Here is a 24389-nt window from a genome sequence, read left to right on the forward strand (position 1 = left end):
AACCCATAGGTGGGAATGTGAGTTGTCTGTCTCTGCATGTTAGCCCTGCGACAGACAGGCGACCTGTCCAGGGTGCAGGGTATGGTAGCTGGAATAGCAACATACCCAAGGATGAGCAGAATGACTGATATGATGAAACTGGGATTTTGTTACACTTAATTATTGCAGACACAACTAAAACTATAACTGAAACTAATCAAAACTAAACTGAAACTAAAGATTTTCAAAAAATAAAAACTAAACTAAACTAGCAAACAATTGGTAAAAACTAATTAAAACTGATATAAAATTGAAAATCTGAAGTCAAAACTAAATAAAAATAAAAACTAATGAAAATTGCAAAACTATTAAAACCCTGCTTTAGAAGGTTTTTTCATAGGAAAAGTATAGATAGCTACTTGGTCCCACTCAGTAAGGTTAGATCTTTTACTGGTTGATTGATGAACCTCATAATAACTTGTGTTGCTTTGCAGATAAACTCGGCCTGATTGGTGCAAAAAGTCATTCATCTGCACCATGAAGCCATGAAATCTCTGAATAACAAACAAACTGGAGCGTGAATGTTTCATAGAATTTGTCAAACAAAACATTGTTTTGTTTTTGTCTGTGGATCGAAGCGCACACTTGTGAGTCCTCAAAAGTTACTTATCAATCACTGAACACTTTTCTAAAATTTTAGTTTATGATAAGATAAAATAAGATAAGATAACCTTTATTAGTCCCACACATGGGAAATTTAGAAAAACACTGGAATAAGATAAGAATAAGATATTGTACGCAACTGTACACAATAGAATAGAATAAAATAAAATACTATATACAGTAGAATAAATAGAATACAAATGCTATATACAATTGAGTATCATTTGTAAGACAGATTTCTCTCCACATAAATGGCCAGTGTTCCCTGAATGCCTCACATACAGCTCCTTTTTTTTGTTTGATTCCATCAGAATTATTTTCTAAAGGCCTAGAAAGATGCCCAACAGATTTACTTTACCAAGTGGATCATTATGGCCTTGCCATATTGGTCCATAAGATTGACCTTTATTATTATTATGTATTTATTGTATTTTATTTTCAGCTGTTACAGATGGGACAGACATGACTGGGGTACATTAAAAGGAGAAAGAAAGAAACATAGAAAGAAAGAGAGGGAAAGAAACAAAACAGAGGGGAAGTTGGACAGTGAGAAAGGGCACTTAAAAACAATCACCTGGATCACCTGTTGAGAAAAGAAAAAAACAGAAGAGACATTGGAATTACGCAGAGAGCAATTAACTGGAAAGACTGTAGATTTTGACCAGTTTATTGAAGTTTATCAATGTAATCACCCGAGAGAGACTGGTTTGTGAGTTTTGGAGAAAAAGCAACGCATCGTCTGCATAAAGACTGATCTTATCTTCTACATTCTTGCATTTTATGCCCCTAATTACTGTAATTGCTGCTGCTAGTGGTTCAATAAAAATTACAAACAGTGAAGGGGAGAGTGGGCATTCCTGCCTGGTGCCCCTCAAGAGACAAAAGCTGGAGGATGTTTGGTCATTTGTTCTGACACAAGCTGTTGGGGAATTATATAATATTTTTAACCAGTTTATGAAAGAGTTTCTAAAACCAAATTTGGTTGCAAGTAAAACTTTCCAGTTCACTCTGTCAAAGTTCACTCACTTCTGCTGGAAAGCCGTCTGGACCTGGAGCCTCATTATTGGGCATTCTTATCTTCTTCCTGGAGTTCACCTGGTGTCAACGGCAAATCCAGTGCCATTCTTGACTGTCTAGTAATTTTGGAAGAGTTATGTTGTCCAAAAACAGATCAATATCATTTTTAAGTGGGCTTATTTGTGGTGAGTATAAAGTTTCATAGAAATCCCTAAAGATGTTGTTTATTCTTTCAGGGTCATGTCATATATTATGTTCCCAGATAAATCTTCAACAGCACATATAGTTGTTTTTTCTTTATTTTTAACTGGTTAGCTTAGAATCAACCAGATTTATTACTGTGTTCAAAATTTCGCAAGCAAAGTCTTAGTATTTTTAAATGGCTGTACAAGAAAAAAAAAACACGAGATGCACAGGCTGCATTTTTAGATGAATAGTTGTTTAGAACTTTATTATTTACAAAAGTTTTGCATAATTTTTTAAAAAAATGTAAAATTTATATTTGCATTTCAAGTTATGAAAATAATTTACTAAACTTGTTAGTACTTTTTACAGTGAAAAGAAAATATAACTACTACTAGGATTTTATGTGTTTGTGTGATTTCAGACCAGTTGTGTTAATACAGTTTGTCAATGAATAAATAACTGTAAATTCGGACATGTGAGGTTGTGCTGAAAAAGAATGATGCCAAGAGGTGAAAAAAAAACTAAACAAAAACAATCAAAAGTAGCCAAAAATGGCCAATTATATTTTGGACCTCAAAATATTAACCCAACAAATCATGAAAAATTAGGTTTAAATTATTGTTTGTGACAGTGCATATTTCTGACTGTAGTAGTAGTCAGTAACAATTTGATTGTTTTTCTAACAAAATACAGCTTAAGTTAGACTTGTGTAGCTTTCTGGATTTTATACTCATTGGTTACATATTTATTAATTATAAAGGCTATATAGCACATAAAATACAAATTCACACATTTTATATAATTAAGTTATAGACCATATTTATATGAAACATATACTTATGCATTAACCATATGTAACACCTGCATATGTGTTTAAAACAAGGCTTTGATTTTGCCACCCCATTTGATTTCCATGCCACCCTACAAACATTTCTCTAGATCCGCCCCTGGACCTGTCCTGGACCAGCAACACCAAATCAGTGACAAAAAGAGCTCAGCAGCAACTGAAGAAGGTGCACATCCAAACCCATCTTTGGGTTTGGATGTGCACCTTCTACAGAGGTACCACCTTCTACAGAGGTACCATGCAGAGCATCCTAACCCACTGCATCACAGTCTGGTATGGAAACTGCCACGCGTCCAACCGCAGAGCCCTGCAGAGGATAGTGTGGACTGCACAGCGTGTTATTGGCAGCTCTCTACCCAGTCTACAGGTTATTTACAACTCACTGGGAAAGCCACTAGCATCATGGCTGACATGCACCACCCTTCCCACCAACTGTTTACCACCCTTCCATCCAGAAGACGACTCTGCGTCTCCAGGAGCAGGTCAGCAAGATTGTGCAATAGCATTTTCCCCCAAAGCAGTTTGACTCCTGAACACCATGGTTCCCTCCTCCACACTGAACTATCTTCTCCACACACTTCTTGGACTACATAATACTCTCCTCTAATTATTATTACTATTATGATGTGAACATTTTGTGCACTTAAATCTTACTGTGTTAATGACCCCTGCATCAGCACCATGAAGAACACAACAACTCAGTTGAGGTTTGCAAATTTGCCCTTGAAGGCTTCTGGAGCAACATATTTTTAAAAGATGAGACCAAAGTGGAGGTTTGGCCATAATGCACAGCAGTAACTTTAGCAAAAATCAAACACAGCACAAACACCTCAAATCCACTGTCAAGTATGTATTAAATCAAGTTCTTTGTATTCTTTAACGGCCAAAAAAGACACGGCTCAAAGTGGTCTAACTCAAAAAATGATCTTTAATTTTACATTTTCCGGAAAATGGAGACTTAGCAAAGAAACGCCAGCTCAAGTCTGAAAACATTAGAAGCCAGCATGGTTATATAGTTCCGCTGCACGTCACACACACTCAGTTTACTTAGTTCCTCTTTTTTTTGTGTCTGATTTATTAATATGCCTGTGCACTAAAACTTCCTGTGCAGCTTGCAATAACTTCCCCTTTCTGAAGTCTGTTGCCAGGGCAACCTGTCACCCTTTGTCTGAACTTAGTTTCACTCTGTCTGGTCCTCATATTCTGCAGAAACATGCCGTTTCCTGTCAGCCTGTGACCTAGTCAAGTCTGGGCCTCTCATAAAACAATCTAATCAACAAATAAGCATTAAGAATATATATTTATTTCTTAACATATGATGGTTCAATTGTGGTGATTTGAGCTTGTTCTGCAGACACAAGCAATAAGCACCTTGCAGTCGACGAACTCCTCTGTATGCCAAAGTTTTCTAGAGTCAAATGTGAGGCCGTCTGTCCGACAGCTAAAGCTTCTCCTAAATTAGGCCATGCAACAGGATAATGAGCCCAAACACAGCAGCAAATCTACTGCATGGAAGTCCAGACCTCAACCTGACAGAAATGCTGTGTATAAAGAAATGCTCGCAAATGTCGATGAACTGAAGTTATTGCTGCTAACTGCTGGTTCTGTAAACGACTCAATCATAGAATGATTACGGTATTGAAAAAAACAAATGTCTGAATCCTAAATTGTGGATATCCTATTGTTGTGATCTAAACTGTAACACTAAATGTGATTAAAACACTAAAAATCTGGACTCCTGTGCTCAATGACTGCAAGGATCACCAGCCCGAGGAAAACACAAAATACACATGACCCCGTAACAAAGACAATTAATTCTTGAATGAAGACATTGATCTGACTTTTTAAAATTTTGCCAATTGTGTTTATTATTAAATTATTGAGGAAATAGAAAGGGGGGGGGGTTGTAAAGAAGAAGGTAAAGGAAAGGGATAGAAAGGAGGAAAGAGATAGAGGAGAGAAAACCCCAACAATCCCCTCTGAGCAAGCACTAGGTGCGACAGTGGATAGGAAAAACTCCCTTTAAAGGAAGAAACCTATGACAGAACCAGGCTCTAGAGGGGGCAGTCAACTGTCGGGACTGGTTGGGGGGTGAGGGTGAAAAGAGAGAGAGGGGGGAGGGAGATGGGACAGGTGATAGGAGTTAAAGGGAGACAGGGGAGGGAGAGGTGTCAGGAGGGAAAGGGAGAGAAAGGGAGAGGAGAGGTGAAAGTTAAGATGGAACAGAGGTGGAGGAAGACGAGGTGACATCAGCAGTAGAAAAAGTAGAAAAAGTAGAAAAAGCAGGAGTGTCCCTCCTCCAGAAGAAGCGGAAGCGTTTCTTCTTCTTTTCCATGAGCTTTTCGACAAGCACTTTTTTCTCTAGGATGAGGGTTCTCAACTGATCGATTGTTTCTGTATTCTCCTGCTCAAGTCTCTTGCATGTTTTCTCCACTTCTTCTAATTTGGCTTGTTTGCCTTCTTTCTGCTTTATTTCCTGTTGTTCTTGGTCTTGAAGCAGCTCTTGATATTTGTGCAGTGTTTCATCAAGCTTTACCTGCAGCGCTCCGTATTGTTCCTGCACACCTTGGAGTTGGCACTGCATGTCTCTCTGGTTAATGTCCAGTTTTTCTTTCTCTTCAAGGATTTCTTCATTCTTTTGCAGAGCTTTATCAAGCATTACTTGCAAGCCTTCGTTGTGTTTCTCGATGTTCTGAAGCTTGCAATCCAGATGTTTCTGTTTCATGTCTTGCTGTTCTTTCTCTTGAAGGAAATCTTTATTTCTTTGCAGTGCTTTATCAAGCTTTATTTTCAGCGCTGTGTATTTTTCCTCCACGTCTTCAAGCTTGCAGTCCGTTTGTTTCTGTTTAACTTCTTGTTGCTTTTGTTCTCGAAGCAACTCCTTATTTTTGTTCAGTGTTTTATCAAGCTTTACCTGAAGCGCTTTGCATTTTTGCTCCATGCCTTGGAGTTTGCACTGTTTCATGTCCTGTTGTTCTTTTTCTTGGAGGAGTTCTTTAATTTTTTTCAGAGATTCATTAAGCTTGATTTGCAAGCCTTTGTTGTGTTTCTCCATGTCCTGAAGCTTGAAATCCATTTCCTTCTGTTTTATCTCCTGTAGCCTTTTTTCTTGAAGAAACTCTTCCTTTGTGTGCGGTCTTTCATCAAGCTTTGCCTGCAGCGCTCTGTTTTTCTCCTACATGTCTTGGAGTTGGCACTGCATGTCTCTCTGGTTTATTTTCAGGTGTTCGTTCTCTTCAAGGATTTCTTTATTGTTTTTTCTCTGAGACATGTTTGAATCTGTAAACTGTCACTCTCAAAAGTATTGAAATTTTTAAAAAGATTTCTCTGGCGAACGTTTGAATGCTGCGAACATAAATGCTGCGAATAACGGACTAAAAGTGGTTGTGTCTCACCTCTGTTTGAGGGTTTTTTAAGATCAAAGGACAAAGTGGTCATAAGATTCTAAACGTGTCATAGTTGCCATGGCGGCAGTGTAGTTTACTTTTTGCATTTGAAAATAAACATTGGGCTGATTTTAACACCATTACAAGAAGTGTTGTTAATCATTCTTTTTAAATAATAATCAGGTTTCCACAAATTGTTTTTTAATTTAGTAGAACTTAAAATGTTTGTCAGTGGGTCAACAATTCATAAAGCACCTTCAGGAACATCAAGTTATTCTTAGTACTGCATACTTGCAATGAATAAGTTCTCCTAACAGTCATCTTAAGTAAACTTTACTCAATTTTTTGGAGGTAAAGAGTTTGCATAGTTTTTTGAGTTCTGGGAACTAATTAGATTTTACAGTGCAGTAGTTTGAACATTTATAATAACATTTCTGCAAACTGGAACAAACCTGTCTCCTTTTCTAGAACTGTTGCTAACACTTATGAGATGAACATGAATCTTCCATCGTGAAGATAGAGAGTGACAAATGTTACTTTTCTTGTTTTGTTTATATCTAAAGTTTAAAAACAAAAGAAGAAACTGTTGAAATTACCTGGACTGCCTCAGCCCAGGTGATGTAACATTAGCAAACAGAGGGTTTGATGTTGCAGAATCTTTGGAGCTGTACCATGCTGAACTGAAGAGCCCAGCTTTCACCAAAGGAAGAACTAACTGGCCCCTAGATTGCCCATTTAAATCTCTTAATGCCACCTGCCCTCTCCTACATTCACTGTGGGCTCACCTTGTAGAAAAGAGTTAAGTGTGGAAGAAATGGCAAAAATGTGGAACTGAAAAGCTGAGAGAGAAAAAGAAATGATAAATAAATCAGTGTGTCAAATGACCTGACATGTTAGCTGGTGGAGTCCCTGCTGCATTATATATATATCATCTCTTTTTTATAATAAATAATCAAAAACTTTATTTATCCTCCCTGTATGAACATTCTTGGAGTCCTTGAAGTAATGTGATGTGATTATAATGGTCCAGCTGGTGTGCAGCCATCATATTAGAGTTCTCTTTCTTCTTCTGGTTTAATAAACTTGTTCTGTTATGGTGTCACATTGACAGTGGTTGCAACAACTGCACCTAAAAAGTACCCTGAAGAACTGGTGCACAGCCTACAGAGTCTAATAAGTGTCACCACTGTAACCACTGCACAAATGCAATACACTTACTTTACCCTTACTTTACTTAACAGCAACAATAATAATAACAATAATATTTTAAATAATAATATAATATAACTAGTACTACTACTAATGATGCCAATAACAACAAATTTATAATAATAATTATGTAAAAAATACCAGTAATAATAACAATAATAATAATAAAACTGCTATTTATTTATTTCTGCAGTGTTAAACTCACCTTATCTGCGCCACCAGGAAGCTTTCTTTGCTTTGTTCCTCTGAGTCTCAGCTGGAGGTGAGACTGGTGCAGCAGAAGTGGCTGGATTCCCAGGGACCACATGTTGATCCATGAGACCCTTTCGTGCACTCACACTGGAAACACAACGATAACAGAGAAGATCAGTCTGCTGTAATGCACTCAAACTGCACTCAGTGCCTCAAGAAAGTCATCTGAACCGACTGCATGAAGCTGTTGACTCCACAGAGGGAAGAAATCTATTTACACAAAATTTACACAGTAAAAACTGATTCAGCTCAAATATTCAGACAAATATTTACTTTCAAACCAGAAAACTGTGCATGCATGTTTATGGGTGTATATATAAATGTACAACTGTAACCGGTGTGATCCTGCGTTGTGTCTGATAACAAAGGTAAAAGAAAGAAAGGCCTCCAAGTAAATAATTTGCCCACTCCAGCTCCTCTCCCACAGGGGAAATGTAGAAAAGGGCAGAGGCAAAAGGGGTACACTGTATTTATAGGGTTGCACCAAAGAAGAAGAAGAAAAGAATGAGGAGGGGCTCTAACTGATAATGAACATAACTACAGGCTTGGAGGTCCTAAAAGTCAGGTATAAAAGGAACAGTTTGGGGGTTTAGGACACATTTTGTGTAATTATAACAATGTGATTTATGACCCTGTTACATTCACCCCCCCAAGAATTACACAAAATACTAAAGAGTACACCAAATAATAATAATAATAATAAATTGTATAAACCCACAATAACAGATACAGTGGCCTCAAACAAATTCACATCACATATACAATGAATTAGATCAGCAACATAGCTTCCTCCAAGGAGGATAAGAGACCTGAGACCCGCTCGGCACCTAGCAAGATCCCAGGACACACTATAGACAAAATGAGGTGCCATTTACACCACACAAAACAGGCCATAATATCTATTGGCATCACCATCAGACTGCACAGACTGACAAAATACAATCAACTCTGTGCCTCTATTATTCTTTACCAAAAACAATAGCAATGGACAACATACAGCAATAAACAAATTCACACATCGATAACCGCTGCTCGAACAGGTTCAACACCAAGGATTGTTTCAAGTTGAGCCATTGATTCAATCAAGCGACGAACTGGTTTAATGATTCTACCAAAAGGTGTGGTAAGTCCTTGATCCACGTCCACATTTTCGGGTTCAAGAGAATGAAAACTGTGGGACGGGAAAGCAGCAGGGGAGCCTGGGGAGGCTCCATCACCAGCCAGCCCACCAAGATCAGGAACACCCATTATGGGAGGGGTCTCATGAACGCCATCTTCATCCGGGTCACGGCACCAAGTGTAACCGGTGTGATCCTGCATTGTGTCTGATAACAAAGGTAAAAGAAAGAAAGGCCTCCAAGTAAATAATTTGCCCACTCCAGCTCCTCTCCCACAGGGGAATTGTAGAAAAGGGCAGAGGCAAAAGGGGTACACTGTATTTATAGGGTTGCACCAAAGAAGAAGAAGAAAAGAATGAGGAGGGGCTCTAACTGATAATGAACATAACTACAGGCTTGGAGGTCCTAAAAGTCAGGTATAAAAGGAACAGTTTGGGGGTTTAGGACACATTTTGTGTAATTATAACAATGTGATTTATGACCCTGTTACACAACATCAACATAATTTTCATCACAGAGCAAAGATCTTACTTTTTTAGAGGGGCCTTCTCCTCTCCAACACCCACAGTAACCTCCTTTATTATAGGATTCAAATAAATCAAAGAGCATTTGATTAAATAAGAACTGTGCTGCACAAAAACAGCAACTTTTAAAAAATATATAAAAAAACATGACATATCAGGCTGTCCCTTTCTCCTTCTTAGAGTCCAGAAAAACATGTTTGCACTGGTTGCTGTTTGAGAAAATAATCTGTATAACTTGTAAAGTTTTTACAAAACACTTCTCCTTCTCTTTGCAATCTCCAACTCCTGTTTGCAAAAGTCTGAATGTGTGTGAACTTACAGTCCTCTAAATGTGACACCTACAGAACGTGTTTGAGTTAGCAGGTAAGGCTAGAACAGCTAAATCAAACATAAACATGGTTACCATAGTAATAATAATAAACTTTATAATGTGTTGCTAACATTTTGGTTGTTGTGATGATTCAAATTTGTTCAGTAAACCTCATCAAAATGAACACGTGTCGACAGAAGCATATATTTGGATCTCACATCTTCTTATTAAATGTAGCTATTGTCAAATAAACTGAAATCTGGGACTTACCCACACTAATATTTCATATATTACTTCAAATCACCAATTTAATTAATGGGTTTGTTTAAAAGACAATGCACATGTGAAAATAACAGTAGCCAGCTGCTGCCACAAGATGGCAGCAAACTAAATGTTCACAGAGAGATTTCTTTACTTTGGGACATTTAATCAATGTGTATTATTACACTTGATTAAACAAACATAAAACTGGAAGAGTGGAGGACAGAAGAAGATGTTTCAGACACCCCCCCCCCCCCTCCAATATCTACACCAGCTGAATAGAATCTGAAAGTCACATCTTTAAGAAACAGACAAAAGTCCAGCAAAGTCCCCACACAGGACCTGAGAGATGCATCTGAACCTTCAGTTCACTCCAAGATCACACATGTGCAGGAGAACTGAGTGCTGCTGTCAGATTTAAAAGTGCTTTAAACATGATGATACTGTCTTTGTTAAACAGCCGAACAGGTTTATAAAGTATCATTACCTAAAAATAGTGAAATAAATATCTCTAAATCTACTAAATGTAGCATTTTAAATTTGGACAGTTTACAGCAGCTGATTAAACAATCGAGACAGATGTGTAGTAAAACATTTATTTAGTGTTTCAAGTCAAAAACAAATAGAGCAGAGATACAGAGAAAGTCTTTTGGTGAAAAAAGGAGATACTGAACGCTGAGTTTCAGTTGGGCGAATGAGGCTGCGTTGAGTGTTCAGACTGAGCAGAAATGCTCTGTGCGTGTCCATTTACATCCTTTAGATCCAATCTTGACTCTTTTACCCACTGATATAATAAACCAGTACTTTTTGTTTGTATGTAATATAATCTAAAGCACCCACAGTAACATTTTCCACCACAGGACTGCACTCTAAGGTCAGCATGGTGATGCAGTGGTTAGTTCTGTTGCCTCACAGCAAGAAGGTCGTGCATGTGAATCTGTTGTTTGCATGTTGGGTTCTCTGAGGATGCTCCGGCTCCCTCTCACTGTCCAACAACTTGCTTTTTTAGGTTAATTGTTGATTCTTTTGGGACTACAATAATCTATTGGGAATGTGATCATGAGTGGTTAACTGTCAAGTGTGTACCCTGAGTTTTACCTCGTGACAGCTGGGATACTCTTCAACCCCCTCTCCAGCAACCCTTAAGTGCTTAAGAGGAAGGAAGAAGGAAAGGAAGGAAGGATAACTACACTTTATGATCTCAGCTGTGATTATTAAAGGTTTGTGCTTTCTACACATTCCCTGTAATGGAAAGAGTAGAGGGGTGTGGTGCTTCTTCACGGCCAGGAGGCACTGTGGAACCATCAAACAAAAGACCCCAGTGCTGATAAGTCAACATGCTGTCCATTACCACCAGGTATGAGGACACAAGGTAGGTGTGAAACTCATCTGATCCATCCTCAGTCGCCCCAAATGAGAGTAAATGTGTTGCTTTCCTTCAAGTCCTGTCGTATTATTTTGTATGCACAAAAGTTTTAGAACAGAAATATCTTTCCCACCACCACAGCGATGACAGGGTTGGGAAGTGGATCCATCTGTGTCGTTCTGCTTCTAAACAAAGACACAAAGACAGTGTAAGTCAGGGAATTCCTTTAACATAAACTTTCATTTTGAATAAAGCATAAAGTTAGAACTGGACCAGGGGACCCTGAATCCTCCCTTAGTTGTGCTGCAATAAGATTCTTCTCATGTCACTTTTATGACTATGTGTTTATACGCCACCCTGCATCTTATTATTAGTTATTATTATTCTCTTGCTCTCTGGCACAGCAGCCCCTTACCTGAGCCTGGTTCTGCTGGAGGTTTCTTCTTTTTAAAAGGGAGTTCTTCATGGCCACTGTGGGGTATGTGTTATTGTAGGGTCTTTAGCTTACAGTCTAAAGCACCCCTAGGCAACTGTTGCTGTGATTTATAATTTTATTTATATAAATAAAATAGAATTGAACTGAAAATTGTAATGAAAAGCAAAACAATTTCAAACAATAAAAACTAAACTAAAATACATAAACTCACAATAGAAAGTAAGTGAAACTAGACAAAATTAAAAACAAATGAAAAAATGGAAAAAATGAAAACGCAAAATTAGAGTAACTCTGCAGTTACCCCACCCACTGTCGTAGAAGCTGACTAGTGTGAGTGGGCATCAAGGGGCAATGGAGGAGGCTGACTGTAGATGAGCAGCCTGAAGTTTAGAGTGTCGTGGAGACTTAGCAAAACAAAAACACCGTCCCACTTTTAACCCCTGACTTTGACACACGTCGTCTCTTTTTATGCGACAACGTCTGGTGATTAATATACGAAACAAGACTGCCTTTCATGTGTTTCTGTTAAACTGTTTGAATTCTGTTTGAATTACGTTGTCGCTTGCAATTAGGCTGGAAGTCCCATATCACTCTCATGTTAAATCCTTACACTGGCGTCTGGTTGGGTACAGATATCAGTTTAAAATCCTCACTTTTATGTTCATATTTTACAAGATGAGGCCACCACCTATATCGTGGAGCTTTTTCAACCTTCAAACTCTCTAAACCGGATCCTCAGAGCCAGTGATAGTGGTCTTCTGACTATTCCATGGACCCGTTTGAAAACAAAGGGGGATCGCGCTTTTCAAACCCTAGCTCCAACACTGGAACAGTTTACCTCCCCCACTACACACCATCGACTCTGTGGCTTCATTTAAAAAACAGCTTGAAGCACATCTGTTTAGACAGGCATTTGGGTAATGTTCGTGTGTAATATGTTGTTTTGTTTGATACGCTTTTATATTCCCTTGAGAAGCACTTTTTAATAGCTTCATGTCTTAAAAAGCGCTATATAAAAAAATTGGATTAACTTACTTACTCTGGCTGCCAGTAAGCGCCAAGGCAAACTTTCATCCCAATCAGCCTTCAGTTCGGTGCAACAAGCAGCAATGATTTAAATGCTGATGGGAGCGTTCTAATGAATCCTTACTTTGACGATGACACACCAATGATTTATGTTTAAAATGAAGTTGTTGGAGAGCCTGTGCAAATAATCTAGAAGTAAAATTAGAGCCTTGATCCTTCTGAATTACTTTGGGAATCCCGAACACAGAAATGAATTGGCTAAAAGCTTAAACTATTCCCTTAGTAGAGCTTTGGGATCAGGATCACATCCAGGTTGTTGTGCTGGTAACTACATAGCAGGGGCTGTTCAGACTTCCTGGGCTGAGAGACAGATTTAGGTGAGTATATTATGTTGACATTTAAACCTGATATTAGTCCCTGTTGCACTGGCATGTGAGATTGTAAAAATGAGAACGTGCCTGTTTTCTTTGACTTGTTGGTCTTTGTGGATGATCCTCAGTTTGAGTTTCTTAGGCTCAAATCCCATTTAGTGTTTAAGATTTTGAATCAAAGGCCAGCTGCAAAAATACTCCTGTTCACAACTTTCAGTCACCAGCTGACGCTGAGCCTCTTTAGCAAACCCAACAGCTTTTTAATGTCAAAAGAAGGCTTTTAGCTGCTGCAGACATGAGTAGAGCTGTATGGAAGGCCAGGACTGCCATAATGAATTAATTAAATACACCATTAAATAATTAATTAAATGTGACATTAATTAATTAAATATGTCAATAATTAATAAAATGTGTCAATAATTAATTAATTAAATGTGTCTTAAATATTTATTGAATTAATTATTTTCAATTTTAATTAATTATTGCCACATTTAATTAATTATTTAATGGTGTATTTAATTAATTCATTATGGCAGTCCTGGCGTTCCATAGATCTGACCCTAGAGGTTCTTTCTGTCATATGCCAACCTTTGTAATGATATCTTTCACAGGCGTTTATCGATTTATCAATGACCTTTTCTCATCAACATCAGGGAAGAAGTCTAGGAATAGGAGATAGGAGGTACTTTATGAACACCCACAGTCTCCCAAACTACTCCTCACCAGACTGTTGTTGTCTAAATCTGAATTGGAAATGATTATTCAAGCTTTTATTTCAGCTTGCTTCGATTATTGTAACAGCCGTTTTCTTTGTTTGAGCCAAAAGAATCTTAACTGTCTCCAGTCAGTCCAAAATGCTGCTGCTGCAAGGCTCTTAACAAAGGCATGAAAAAGAGAGCACATTACATAGGTTTTCTTCTCATTACACTGGCTTCCAGTACATTTTAGAATTCACTCTTAGTGCTGACTTTTAAAGCTCTGAGTCGTGACGCTCCTGCCTACATCTCTGATCTGTTAGAACCCCACCCTCCCTCTCACAGCCTGAGATCATCTAATCAAAGGCTGTTGGTGGTCCCACAAACACGTTTTAGGATCAAAGGAGTCAGATCTTTTAGAGCGGTGGCCCCCAGGTTGTGGAATACTTTGACTCCATCTTTAGGTTTTTTAAAAAGCAGCTGAAGACTCATTTATTTAGACTAGCTTCTAAATGGATTTGTGCTGTATGATGATGATGTATGTTTTATGTACATCTGTGTGATATTATTGTGAACCACTTTCACCTCTCCTGTCCCGTCTTTCTTATCTTTCTCCATTTCCATGTGATGTTAGCTCCCTGTCTTCTCTGTCCCTGTGAAAAACAGCAGCTGAACCTTTAGCTAGCAAAAACAAAAACACCGTCCCACTTTTAACCCCTGAGTTTTAAACACGTCGTCTCTTTTTATGCGACAACCTTTGGTGATTAATATAAGAAACAAGACTGCCTTTCATTCATTGCCGAAGCTGCTGCATTGAGCTGCGGCCGGAAGGTGGTTGGTGCCTGCCGTGGTGGTAATCCCCGAACCAAATAGTGGACACCAGAGGTGAAGGGAGCCACCAGGCTGAAGAAGGAGTCCTATCGGGCTTGGTTAGCCTGTGGGACTCCGGAGGCAGCCGACAGGTATCGACAGGCCAAGCGGAATGCGGCTCGGGCAGTGGCTGAAGCAAAAACTCGGGTGTGGGAGGAGTTTGGAGAGGCCATGGAAAAAGACTTTCGGACTGCCTCGAAGAGGTTCTGCCAAACCGTCAGGCGTCTCAGGAGGGGAAAGCGGTGCTCTACCTGCACTGTGTATAGTGCTGGCGGAGCGCTGCTGACGTTGACTGAGAAAATTGTCAGGCGATGGAAGGAATACTGCGAGGACCTCCTTAATCCCACTGACGCGTCTTCCGAGGAGGAAGCAGAGTCTGGGGATGAGGGGAATGACCCGCCAGTTTCCAGGGGCGAGGTCACTGAGGCAGTTAAACAACTCCTTGGTGGCACAGCCCTTGGTGTTGATGAGGTCCGCCCCGAGTTCCTGAAGGCTCTGGACGTTGTAGGGCTGTCCTGGTTGACACGCCTCTGCAATGTTGCGTGGAGATCAGGGGCAGTACCCGTGGATTGGCAGACTGGGGTGGTGGTCCCCATCTTTAAGAAGGGGGACCGGAGGGTGTGTTCCAACTACAGGGGGATCACACTCCTAAGCCTCCCTGGGAAAGTCTATGCCAGGGTGCTGGAAAGGAGAGTTCGTCCGCTAGTCGAACCTCGGATACAGGAGGAACAATGCGGTTTTCGTCCTGGTCGCGGAACACTGGACCAGCTCTTTATCCTCTCAAGGATACTTGAGGGTGCATGGGAGTTTGCCCAACCAGTCTACATGTGTTTTGTGGACTTGGAGAAGGCATTCGACCGTGTCCCTCGGGGTGTCCTGTGGGAGGTGTTGCGGGAGTATGGGGTGTCTGGGCCATTGCTACGGGCCATTCGATCTCTATACAACCGTTGCAAGAGCTTGGTTCGCATTGCCGGCAATAAGTCGGACTCGTTCCCTGTGGGTGATGGGCTCCGCCAGGGCTGCCCTTTGTCACCGGTTCTGTTCATAATTTTTATGGACAGGATTTCTAGGCGCAGCCAAGTGGCGGAGGGCTTTCACTTTGGTGGCCTCAGGATCTCATCTCTGATTTTTGCGGATGATGTGGTTCTGTTGGCTTCATCGGGTGAGGGCCTCCAGCTCGCACTGGAGCGGTTCGCAGCCGAGTGTGAAGCAGCGGGAATGAGGATCAGCACCTCCAAATCTGAGGCCATGGTTCTCAGCCGGAAAAGGGTGGAGTGCCCACTCCGGGTCGGGGATGAGTTCCTGCCCCAAGTGGAGGAGTTCAAGTATCTCGGGGTCTTGTTCGCGAGTGATGGGAGAAGGGAGCCGGAGATCGACAGACGGATTGGGGCTGCAGCTGCAGTAATGCAGACGCTGCACCGGTCCATCGTGGTGAAGAGGGAGCTGAGTGTAAAAGCGAAGCTCTCAATTTACCGGTCGATCTACGTCCCTACCCTCACCTATGGTCACAAGCTGTGGGTAGTGACCGAAAGAACGAGATCGCGGATACAAACAGCAGAAATGAGTTTCCTCCGAAGGGTGGCTGGCCTCTCCCTTAGAGATAGGATGAGAGGTTTGGCCACGCTGGAGAGATTATATGGTGTTCCCCCGGATGAGCTGAAGGAGGTGGCTGGGGAGAGGGAGGTCTGGGCCTCTTTGCTTAGGCTGCTGCCCCCGCGACCCGGCCCCGGATAAAGCGGATGAAGATGGATGGATGGACTGCCTTTCATGTGTTTCTGTTTAGGCTCAAATCTATTTAACGGTTTGAGGTTTTCTCAGTGTTCATCAGTCACTCACCTGTGTGTATGTGGCACTGTGGCTTAGTTGGTTAAAGTGCCTGTCTAGTAAGTATTAAACTAGAAAACAGGAGATCCTGGGTTCAACTCCCAGCAGTGCCTAAAATATAGTAGTTTTGTCTGTTCTCAGTCATCCAGGGCCTGTTAGTCTAAGGAGCTTTGAAAGATGAGTGTCCAGATCCCTTTAAGGGACACATCCCACTGGTGTATAAATACCTGGGACTCTCCACCATTTCATTTTAGCAAGGGTCTCAAACTCACGGCTTACCTCACTCCTACTTGGGGCCCGTATATTGACCTGAAGAAATATAATGCAGTTTCGCCATTGAAGTTACTGTTGTTGTTATGGAGGATTTGTTTGTTGTTGAGTGCAATGTTAAAATAAGTTCTTTAAAAAGCACAAAATGATTTAATATGAAGGCAATATGAGCAGAGAGCACAAACTTGTTGAGGGATTGGCTGTTAGTTCAGTGCGAGAGTTATTTGTAAAGAAAACGATTTTCATTAGCAGTCAAAACTAACGTGTAAACTTAGAGACCATTTTGACGTTTGACCAGAGTGCTCTCTCGGCTGCAGCGTAATATTAAAATCCACTTCAAAAGATGCTCATCACATGTTTATAGTTTATTTAAAAACTTCAATGACACTGGCCAGAAAGAGAGTACCAAGTTGTTTGTTTGGTAGTTCAGTGAAAGGATTCAGTTAATTAAGAATGTGAAAATAATTAATTCAGCTTTGCAGTTTTGTCTTGTTATTCAATATTTGAAAATAAAAAACAAACACAACACTAGATTTTTGGAAATATTTGTGGATGTTTTCTACTTGGCCAAGGCCAATGAGGTCATTCATATCAGATCTCTTAGCTGCCCCTAAACGAGTTACTATGGGAACATGTGTGATTTGCAGCTGTAGAGAACATCTCACTGATTGCTGGATCAAATAGAGGCTAAAGAACATTTTGGTCCTGTAGACAACATCTGGGCTCGTCCGGGATTTGAACCCGGGACCTCTCGCACCCTAAGCGAGAATCATACCCCTAGACCAACGAGCCACATAAAAACATGCACCAAGTCTTTTTCCGAAAGTTACATATCAGAGCAAATGAAGCGGCATGTATGAAAGATTGTTGTGAAAGCTACCAGTCAAAAGTTTGGACACACATTGTCAGGGTTTTTCTATATTGTAGATACAAACTGAAGATGTCAAATAAATGAAGCAAGAAATATGGAATCATGTACCATCAAAAAGAATGATAAATAAGTAAATATGTTTTATATTTTAGATTCCTGGAAGTAGCCATGCTTTGCTTATTTCACAGTGCCACAAACCCTTAGCCTTCTCTCAATGAGCATCATGATATATGAAATGGTTTTCACTTCACAGATGTGCCTTTTTAGGGTTCATTTGTAGGATTTCTCTTTAGCACATTTTCACATGAACGTCATACATCACCCAGAAAAGCATGAATCACAAACCTATACTCTGCGTTTTTTCAACTCGCTGCAGATGTTTGACCGGCCCATGCCACCAAGCAGCAGCCATTATAAATTCAACCTCAGTGATTTCCACCCTCCTATTAATGTTAATGTAGGAGCATGTAGGGGTGGACCGCCTTTTTGTTTGATTACAGTTTTGTCCTGTTTTTTTTTTTTAGGTAGGGAGGTAAGTCATTGTCGTTTGGTTTAATTCTTTTGAATAGGTAAGTTTGATTTATCCCTGAGATAGGCTCCCTTTTGTTTGTTGTTTTGACCTTGGGTTCACCCTGAAGTTATAATTCGCTCCATTCCTTTGTTTCTAAATTCACTCATTGTAAATAAATCACTGTCAAAAAGTATTAATTGCGTGATGTGCTGCTTGGGGTCGTACGGGGATGGATCACCCCTTATGTTACGGTCTGGCCGCGCCTAGACGGGCCATAACACTCCTAAAGACTTTGTCACTAACTCATCGTCATATGGTCAACTGTGTTTAGAACTAGGTGACTATAAATAAATAAATTAACTTTAATCAACAATGACACCATCACAGCAAAGTTGGCAGTGTCATAAGATTGGTGCACATTCATTGCTAGGTAGAATCACTAATTAACCTAACATGCAACCACACAGATATCATGACCAGCAGCTTTTACAGCTGTGGCTCCAGCAAACATCAGTTGATACTAGAAATTAATATTAAATACATTCTAACAACAGCTGATCAAGCTTAAACGTGCTGCTGTTGTTTTGTGCGACATCCGCTGGTTTCCTCTTTCTGGCGCAAAGTGGGCGATAAACAAACAAGAGAGAAAAGCCGATACGCTGATCATTGATCCGTTTCATGATTGAAGTAGCAAGCGGAGCGAATGGGAGAAGAAGAGGCAGGTGTGCAGCTCCAGCAGAAGCAGAGAGATGCAGAGAGATGCAGAGAGATGCAGAGAGATGCAGAGAGATGCAGAGAGATGCAGAGAGATGCAGAGAGATGCAGAGAGATGCAGACGAGGAACAGGACACCGTGGAACACAGACAAACCGGCAACAGGCAGGAGAACCCACAGGGCTTAAATACACACACCAGTAATCAGGGGGTGAGAGACAGGAGGGCAACACACCTGGGAGAAATCAGAGCTGATGGGACAGGGGAAATGTAAACTGAACACACTCACATGAGACGGGGACCTTCAGAATAAAACAGGAAACTCAGACACAGAGAACCAGACAACATACTGAACTAAACAGACAGATTCAGAAGCAGACAGTGTGACGCCATAGACAGACAGAGGGAACACGGAAGTGGGACCAGGGCAGGCACAGAACAGAAACCTAATAAATGGCAAATCATAACAGAATACATAATCAGAATAAACAAAAGCATAAAGAAACACAAAACACTGAGTCGGCAGACTCAGGACCATGACATAATCATTCAGTGATTTAAAGAATATGAACTTTTAATATTCATTCAGATGATTCAGATGTCAGTCTAAATTTTATTTTGTCATTACTCATCTTTTTCTAATTTACATTTTAAACATTTTCAGCTATTTTCCAACTTCTTCTGTGTGAACATCAGCTTTCAAAAGTTCTGCACTTTGGTTTTCAGGTGAAAAAGTCAGTGTTTTCCAACTCATTCAACGTTTTTAGCTTAATATTCATTAATTATTTCATTTCAATGCATACATTCAGATTTCAGCATTCACACTGCAGTTTCTTCAGAAAATGCACTTTCTAGTAGGAATATGTTTCAGTAAACAGTTAAGAGAATTATTTGAACCAAAAACTTCAAATTTGGATTCATCTCTCCATAAGAGCTGTGGCCACTGATATTCAGTGCAGTTCTTGTGTAACTTGACAAATCTCAGCCTTGCTTAAAAATGATAGAGTAGTTGGAGCGACTGTGTCAGAGTTTTTTCTGGATATTTTTTTTCCCATTTCTGAAGAACATGACTTTCAGATACAGTTAATCTGTTGTAGGCTGTTCTTTTTTTGTTTTGTTGTGTTGTTTGTGTTCTTTAGGTCTGCCACTTCATTTCTGTCCTTCACTTGTTGTTCAGTTTCCTAATCTTTTTAAGAACTGCAGATCATACCAAGTTATACCAGCATCTTGGCTAACAGCTCATTGGAAATCACCTTCTGGTGCAAAAATACTATTTTATATTTGTCAAATGGTGCTTTTCTTGTCATTTTTCATACATTTAACAAAAGAAATGGGAACTTTTTTTTTATTTATTTCTGGAACAGGCTGCACGTAAAAAAGTACCTAGAGATAAATTAACTAGTTCCTCTCTTGGGTTAGGTGGGGGTTTTTTATGCTCGAATGATTAATATGTCAGCGTTAATTGCCCTAACAAACAAAACCATTCCTCTGAAACTGCTCAGGCACAAGGACTGGTCTGAAAATTTGTGGAAAAAACAGTTCAAAGAAAAACTTTAAAAGGAGGAAGACTTGAAGTAAGTCTGGAAGCAAAATATAAAGAAATGAGCATAGTCTGAGACTTTTGCACAGTACTGTACTTTTACATAACAGGTAACCGAGCGTTGACCAGCATGGGTGTAATTGGCTTCACATTAAAAAGCCTGAGCTGTGAACAGGAACACTTTCCCAAGAAAGTCCCATCCAAGATGGCCGACTTCTAAATGGCCACCATGGTCACCACCCATCTTTAGGAATTTGCCCCCTCACATATACTAATGTGCCACAAACAGGACTTTAATATCACCAACCAGTCCCATTTTATCACGGTGTTTCCATATAAATGGCCCACCCTGTACACAGCACATCTTTTAATTCAAATCTGGTCACAAATACCTTAGCAAATGAAATACTGTTTTGTTTTGTTTTTTTTAATTACACCCTTTGAAATGATATTAAAGAACTCAAAATCAGGTTATCAGACCTTCATGATTAATTCTGTTACATCATCCAAAACTGACCAAGTTTATACAGCTATGCGACATAAATTACACTTTAAACACACTCTGTTCACATATGGGTCCCACATACACAGTCACACTCGTTTCACTCCTCTTTGATAAGTAAGCAGACCTGAACCACATTAATGTGCAAAGTCTGCAAATGTTTTTAAATTGCAGAGTTTTTAATTTTTGTAAAACATTCCAGAAATAGGTCTTCAAAAAAAAACAAAAAACCCACAACATGAAAGGACTATTTTTCTGCTGTGGTTTGAATAATCAGCTCGTATTAAAACCTCATATTCAACTGATTCACTTTGCCTTCCATTACCTGTAGTTGGTTATTATATGTAAACAAGGAAAGCTTTCCCCTCATGAAGAGGCAGGTTATTTATGGATTACATTGAGAGGACAGGCTGTAGGCACTGATGCTTTCACTGGTTCATTGTCCCATTAGAAGTACTCAATACTGTCATTCTGAGTCTTGGGGTGCTGCAGATCAGTCAGCTCAAGCGTTCCTCCATAAGCCGGGAGTTTCTCATAAACACGGAGGTGAACATATTCGTTTCCTCCCACATAGACCTGCAAGGAAAGTTAAAGGAGATGCTTGATGTGCACATAGAAGTAATCCTGATCATTTTATCAATGTAAGCCACAGCTGTGGGCCAAACAACATGCTAACATGTGGAAAAGGAGAATCCACATCTTCATATATAGAGTGCCTGATTGTTGTAGTGTTCACAAATAGAACATCTGTTGAGCTCTGTTCATGGCTGACAGAGTTTATGAAGTAAATATGTGCTTATGCTTCTTTATTTAAGCTCTAGTGCACAGGTGTTGAACTCCAGGCCTCGAGGGCCGGTGTCCTGCAGGTTTTAAGTGTGTCCTTGATCCATCACAGCTGATTTAAATGGCTAAATTACCTCCTCAACATGTCTTGAAGTTCTCCAGAAGCCTGGTAATGAACTAATCATTTGATTCAGGTGTGTTGAAATGGGGTGATATCTAAAACCTGCAGGACACCAGCCCTCGAGGCCTGGAGTTAGACACCCCTGCCCCTAGTGCGCGTTGTGTGTGACAAGCGATCATTCACAAGAACTGGAAAAACCGGAACTGCTCGTCCTGTGCCACACCAGGAGTGTGAGGTGCACTTTGTGTGGAATTTGTGAAATTTGTTTGGAAACAACATTGAAAGCCTCAGCTATGATGCTAGAAAAATCAATAACAGTTAAAGGTTTGCCCACACCTTCTTGTAAAATCACTACATATGTGAAGAGATAGTAACTGAAAAAACCCCACTGATCATTGCTTTAGTTTACACCTGACAGAGCACAATATCAATCAATGCTCTTTTTAATTATATTTTATTGCATGCAAGATCTCAGAGCTTTGTAGTGTTGCCACTGCTCACTGCTTGCATTACAAACATTACCTTAATGAAGTAGTTGGTCCCAGCTACAAGCTGTGTTTTGTAGTTCTTTGCAGTGAAAACCTCGAAGTTTCTCCCGGTTTTCTGCTCTGCAAGAGGCTTCATCTGAATAACAATGACAGCAACATCAATATGAAGCACAGGCCATATGTGTGCAAGTGTAAAATCTCCCGTTTCTACTCACTGCATCACAGATCTTCTGAACTGCTTCATCAGCCTGCTTCACCTCGGTCAGCCCCCCGCACATTTCCACTTCAACAACATTTTGTTGGTAAAAAATGACCAAAAAGCTAATAAACACACGCCAATTCACAAGACTCTGCATTGTGGACCAGCGCAGAGGAAGAGGGGTGTTTGTTGGTACGGTATTTGTAAACTATCATGTAAAAAGAAAAAAGAAAAAACATATCATATGACTTCGCATTTTGGACCGTACCATCAGCTGAAGAACAAAGGGGTGGTAAAAATCAAAAACAAAACAAGCACACTTAGACTAGCACAAGAAAATAATAACTTTTGCCCACATTTTTACCGCATGTGTGGGTTTTGTCGAGGCGTATGACAAAATACTCTCATGTCTGCCGGGAAGTGAAAATACAGGGTGTGAGCTGTGATTGAAATATTGGAAAGGATCACACACGAATGTCAGCCCAAGTACTATGGAACGCCAGGACTGCCATAATGAATTAATTAAATACACCATTAAATAATTAATTAAATGTGTCAATAATTAATTAAAATGGGAAATAATTAATTAAATAAATAGTTATGACACATGTAATTAATTAATTATTGACACATTTAATTAATTATTTATGTATTTCACATTTTAATTAATTATTGACACATTTAATTAATTATTTAATGGTGTATTTAATTAATTCATTATGGCAGTCCTGGCGTTCCATAAAGTACTGCTTTCAGCACTTCCTTTCCGGTTATCCTACTTCAGACTAGTGATGTGCAGTGTTGCCAACTCCTCAGTAAGGAAAATCGCTATTGGTTGTCCTAAAAGTCGCTAGAAGTCGCCAAATGACGTCTTCACCTAATTTGCATAATTGGTCATGCTAATGTAATTGTAACCTATGTTGTTGGAGAGAGAAATAACATCGTGGAAGACACATAAAGTGAGTAAAAAACGTCCTAAATGCAGTTAGAATTTATTTAGAACTACAAATTAAATTTATTTTAGCAATTATTGTTTTTTAATGTCACAATTCCAACCCTGCTCCTTTACCCGGGCTTGGACCGGCAAAAGTGACCCGAAATAGGCACTCTGGTGGAGTTACTCTGTGTGTGTGTGTTTATAAGTAGTTTTAAACCTTGTGATCCACAAAACAGCATAAGAGTAAAAGAGTAAAAGAAGAACTGACTGCGTTACAGCACCCCCTGCTTGTTGAAAGTAAAAGCCATATGCGCTTTCACGTCTTTTTTAGCGACTTTTTTTTTTAGAAAAAAAGTTGCTAGGGGGTCTGAAAACTCGCTAAATATAGCGACAAAGTCGCTAAGTTGGCAACACTGGTGATGTGACGTTCTGTATCGAGGCTTCAAAGCTCGTGTCGCGTAATGGAGGGGGCGTTTCCGCGATGCGCGTATCGAGGCTTGCTTCATTTATGGGAGGAGCTGAAAATGATGACGTCCGAAGCCTCGCTGCCCGGCTGTACCACGTGACTGGTTCAGGAAGTGGTTCGAACTTTGCCGCGAGCTATGACAGCGATATAAACCCCTCAGACTTCATTCAAAATGTGGGTGTTTGATGGAGAGTTGCGGTTAGTGAGAGTTTGGAGAGAGTTTGGAGGTTTATGAGAGTGAGGAGAGAAAGGAGCCAGCTAAGAAGAGGAGGATGTCCTCCCCTGTGTGGGAACATTGTGATTAAATTCCTCCCAACAAGGCATGTAAATTTCTACAGAAGATGTATTTTCATAATACTGATGGTGCAATACAATTTATGTTAAGCAGCTTTACTTTTGTACAAGGTGAAGTGTTTGCTATGTGCCAGGGAGCTGGGATATAACAACAACACCTCATCCATGCTTAGGCACTACAGAGCTTTGCATGAGAATAAGGGGAACACCGCTTGTGGAGCAAGACCAGGTGAGCCATCAAATGCCATGATAATATAGCATGCAGTCATGTTACTAAATGATATAACAATATTATACAACTGTAATAAGTTACGCGTGTGATATTTATATTTGTGCTTTGTTTGTGTTGTCTTT

At 39.9% G+C, this 24389-nt stretch overlaps 1 protein-coding gene and 2 non-coding genes across 3 annotated transcripts; 1 reads left to right on the forward strand and 2 right to left on the reverse strand.

Moving 5' to 3' along the window:
* The first annotated feature begins 16364 nt into the window (after nt 1-16364).
* Nucleotides 16365-16453, forward strand: trnat-agu (transfer RNA threonine (anticodon AGU)). Its single transcript is given in 2 exon segments — nt 16365-16402; nt 16418-16453. It is a non-coding gene; the product is annotated as a tRNA-Thr (tRNA).
* Nucleotides 16454-17330: 877 nt separating this feature from the next.
* trnap-agg (transfer RNA proline (anticodon AGG)) lies at nt 17331-17402 on the reverse strand. Its single transcript has one exon. It is a non-coding gene; the product is annotated as a tRNA-Pro (tRNA).
* Nucleotides 17403-20579: 3177 nt separating this feature from the next.
* Nucleotides 20580-22575, reverse strand: LOC146511109 (cystatin-B-like). The gene is made up of 3 exons (XM_085173021.1): nt 22355-22575; nt 22174-22275; nt 20580-21323 (listed from the first exon to the last, which is right to left on the reverse strand). Exons 1-3 carry the CDS (start codon nt 22493-22495, stop codon nt 21195-21197), a joined length of 372 nt encoding a protein of 123 aa, XP_085029147.1. The 5' UTR covers nt 22496-22575; the 3' UTR covers nt 20580-21194.
* Between the last annotated feature and the right edge of the window lie 1814 nt (nt 22576-24389).

The sequence above is a fragment of the Neolamprologus multifasciatus genome, chromosome 9, assembly GCF_963576455.1.
Source record: "Neolamprologus multifasciatus chromosome 9, fNeoMul1.2, whole genome shotgun sequence".
NCBI lineage: Eukaryota > Metazoa > Chordata > Actinopteri > Cichliformes > Cichlidae > Neolamprologus > Neolamprologus multifasciatus.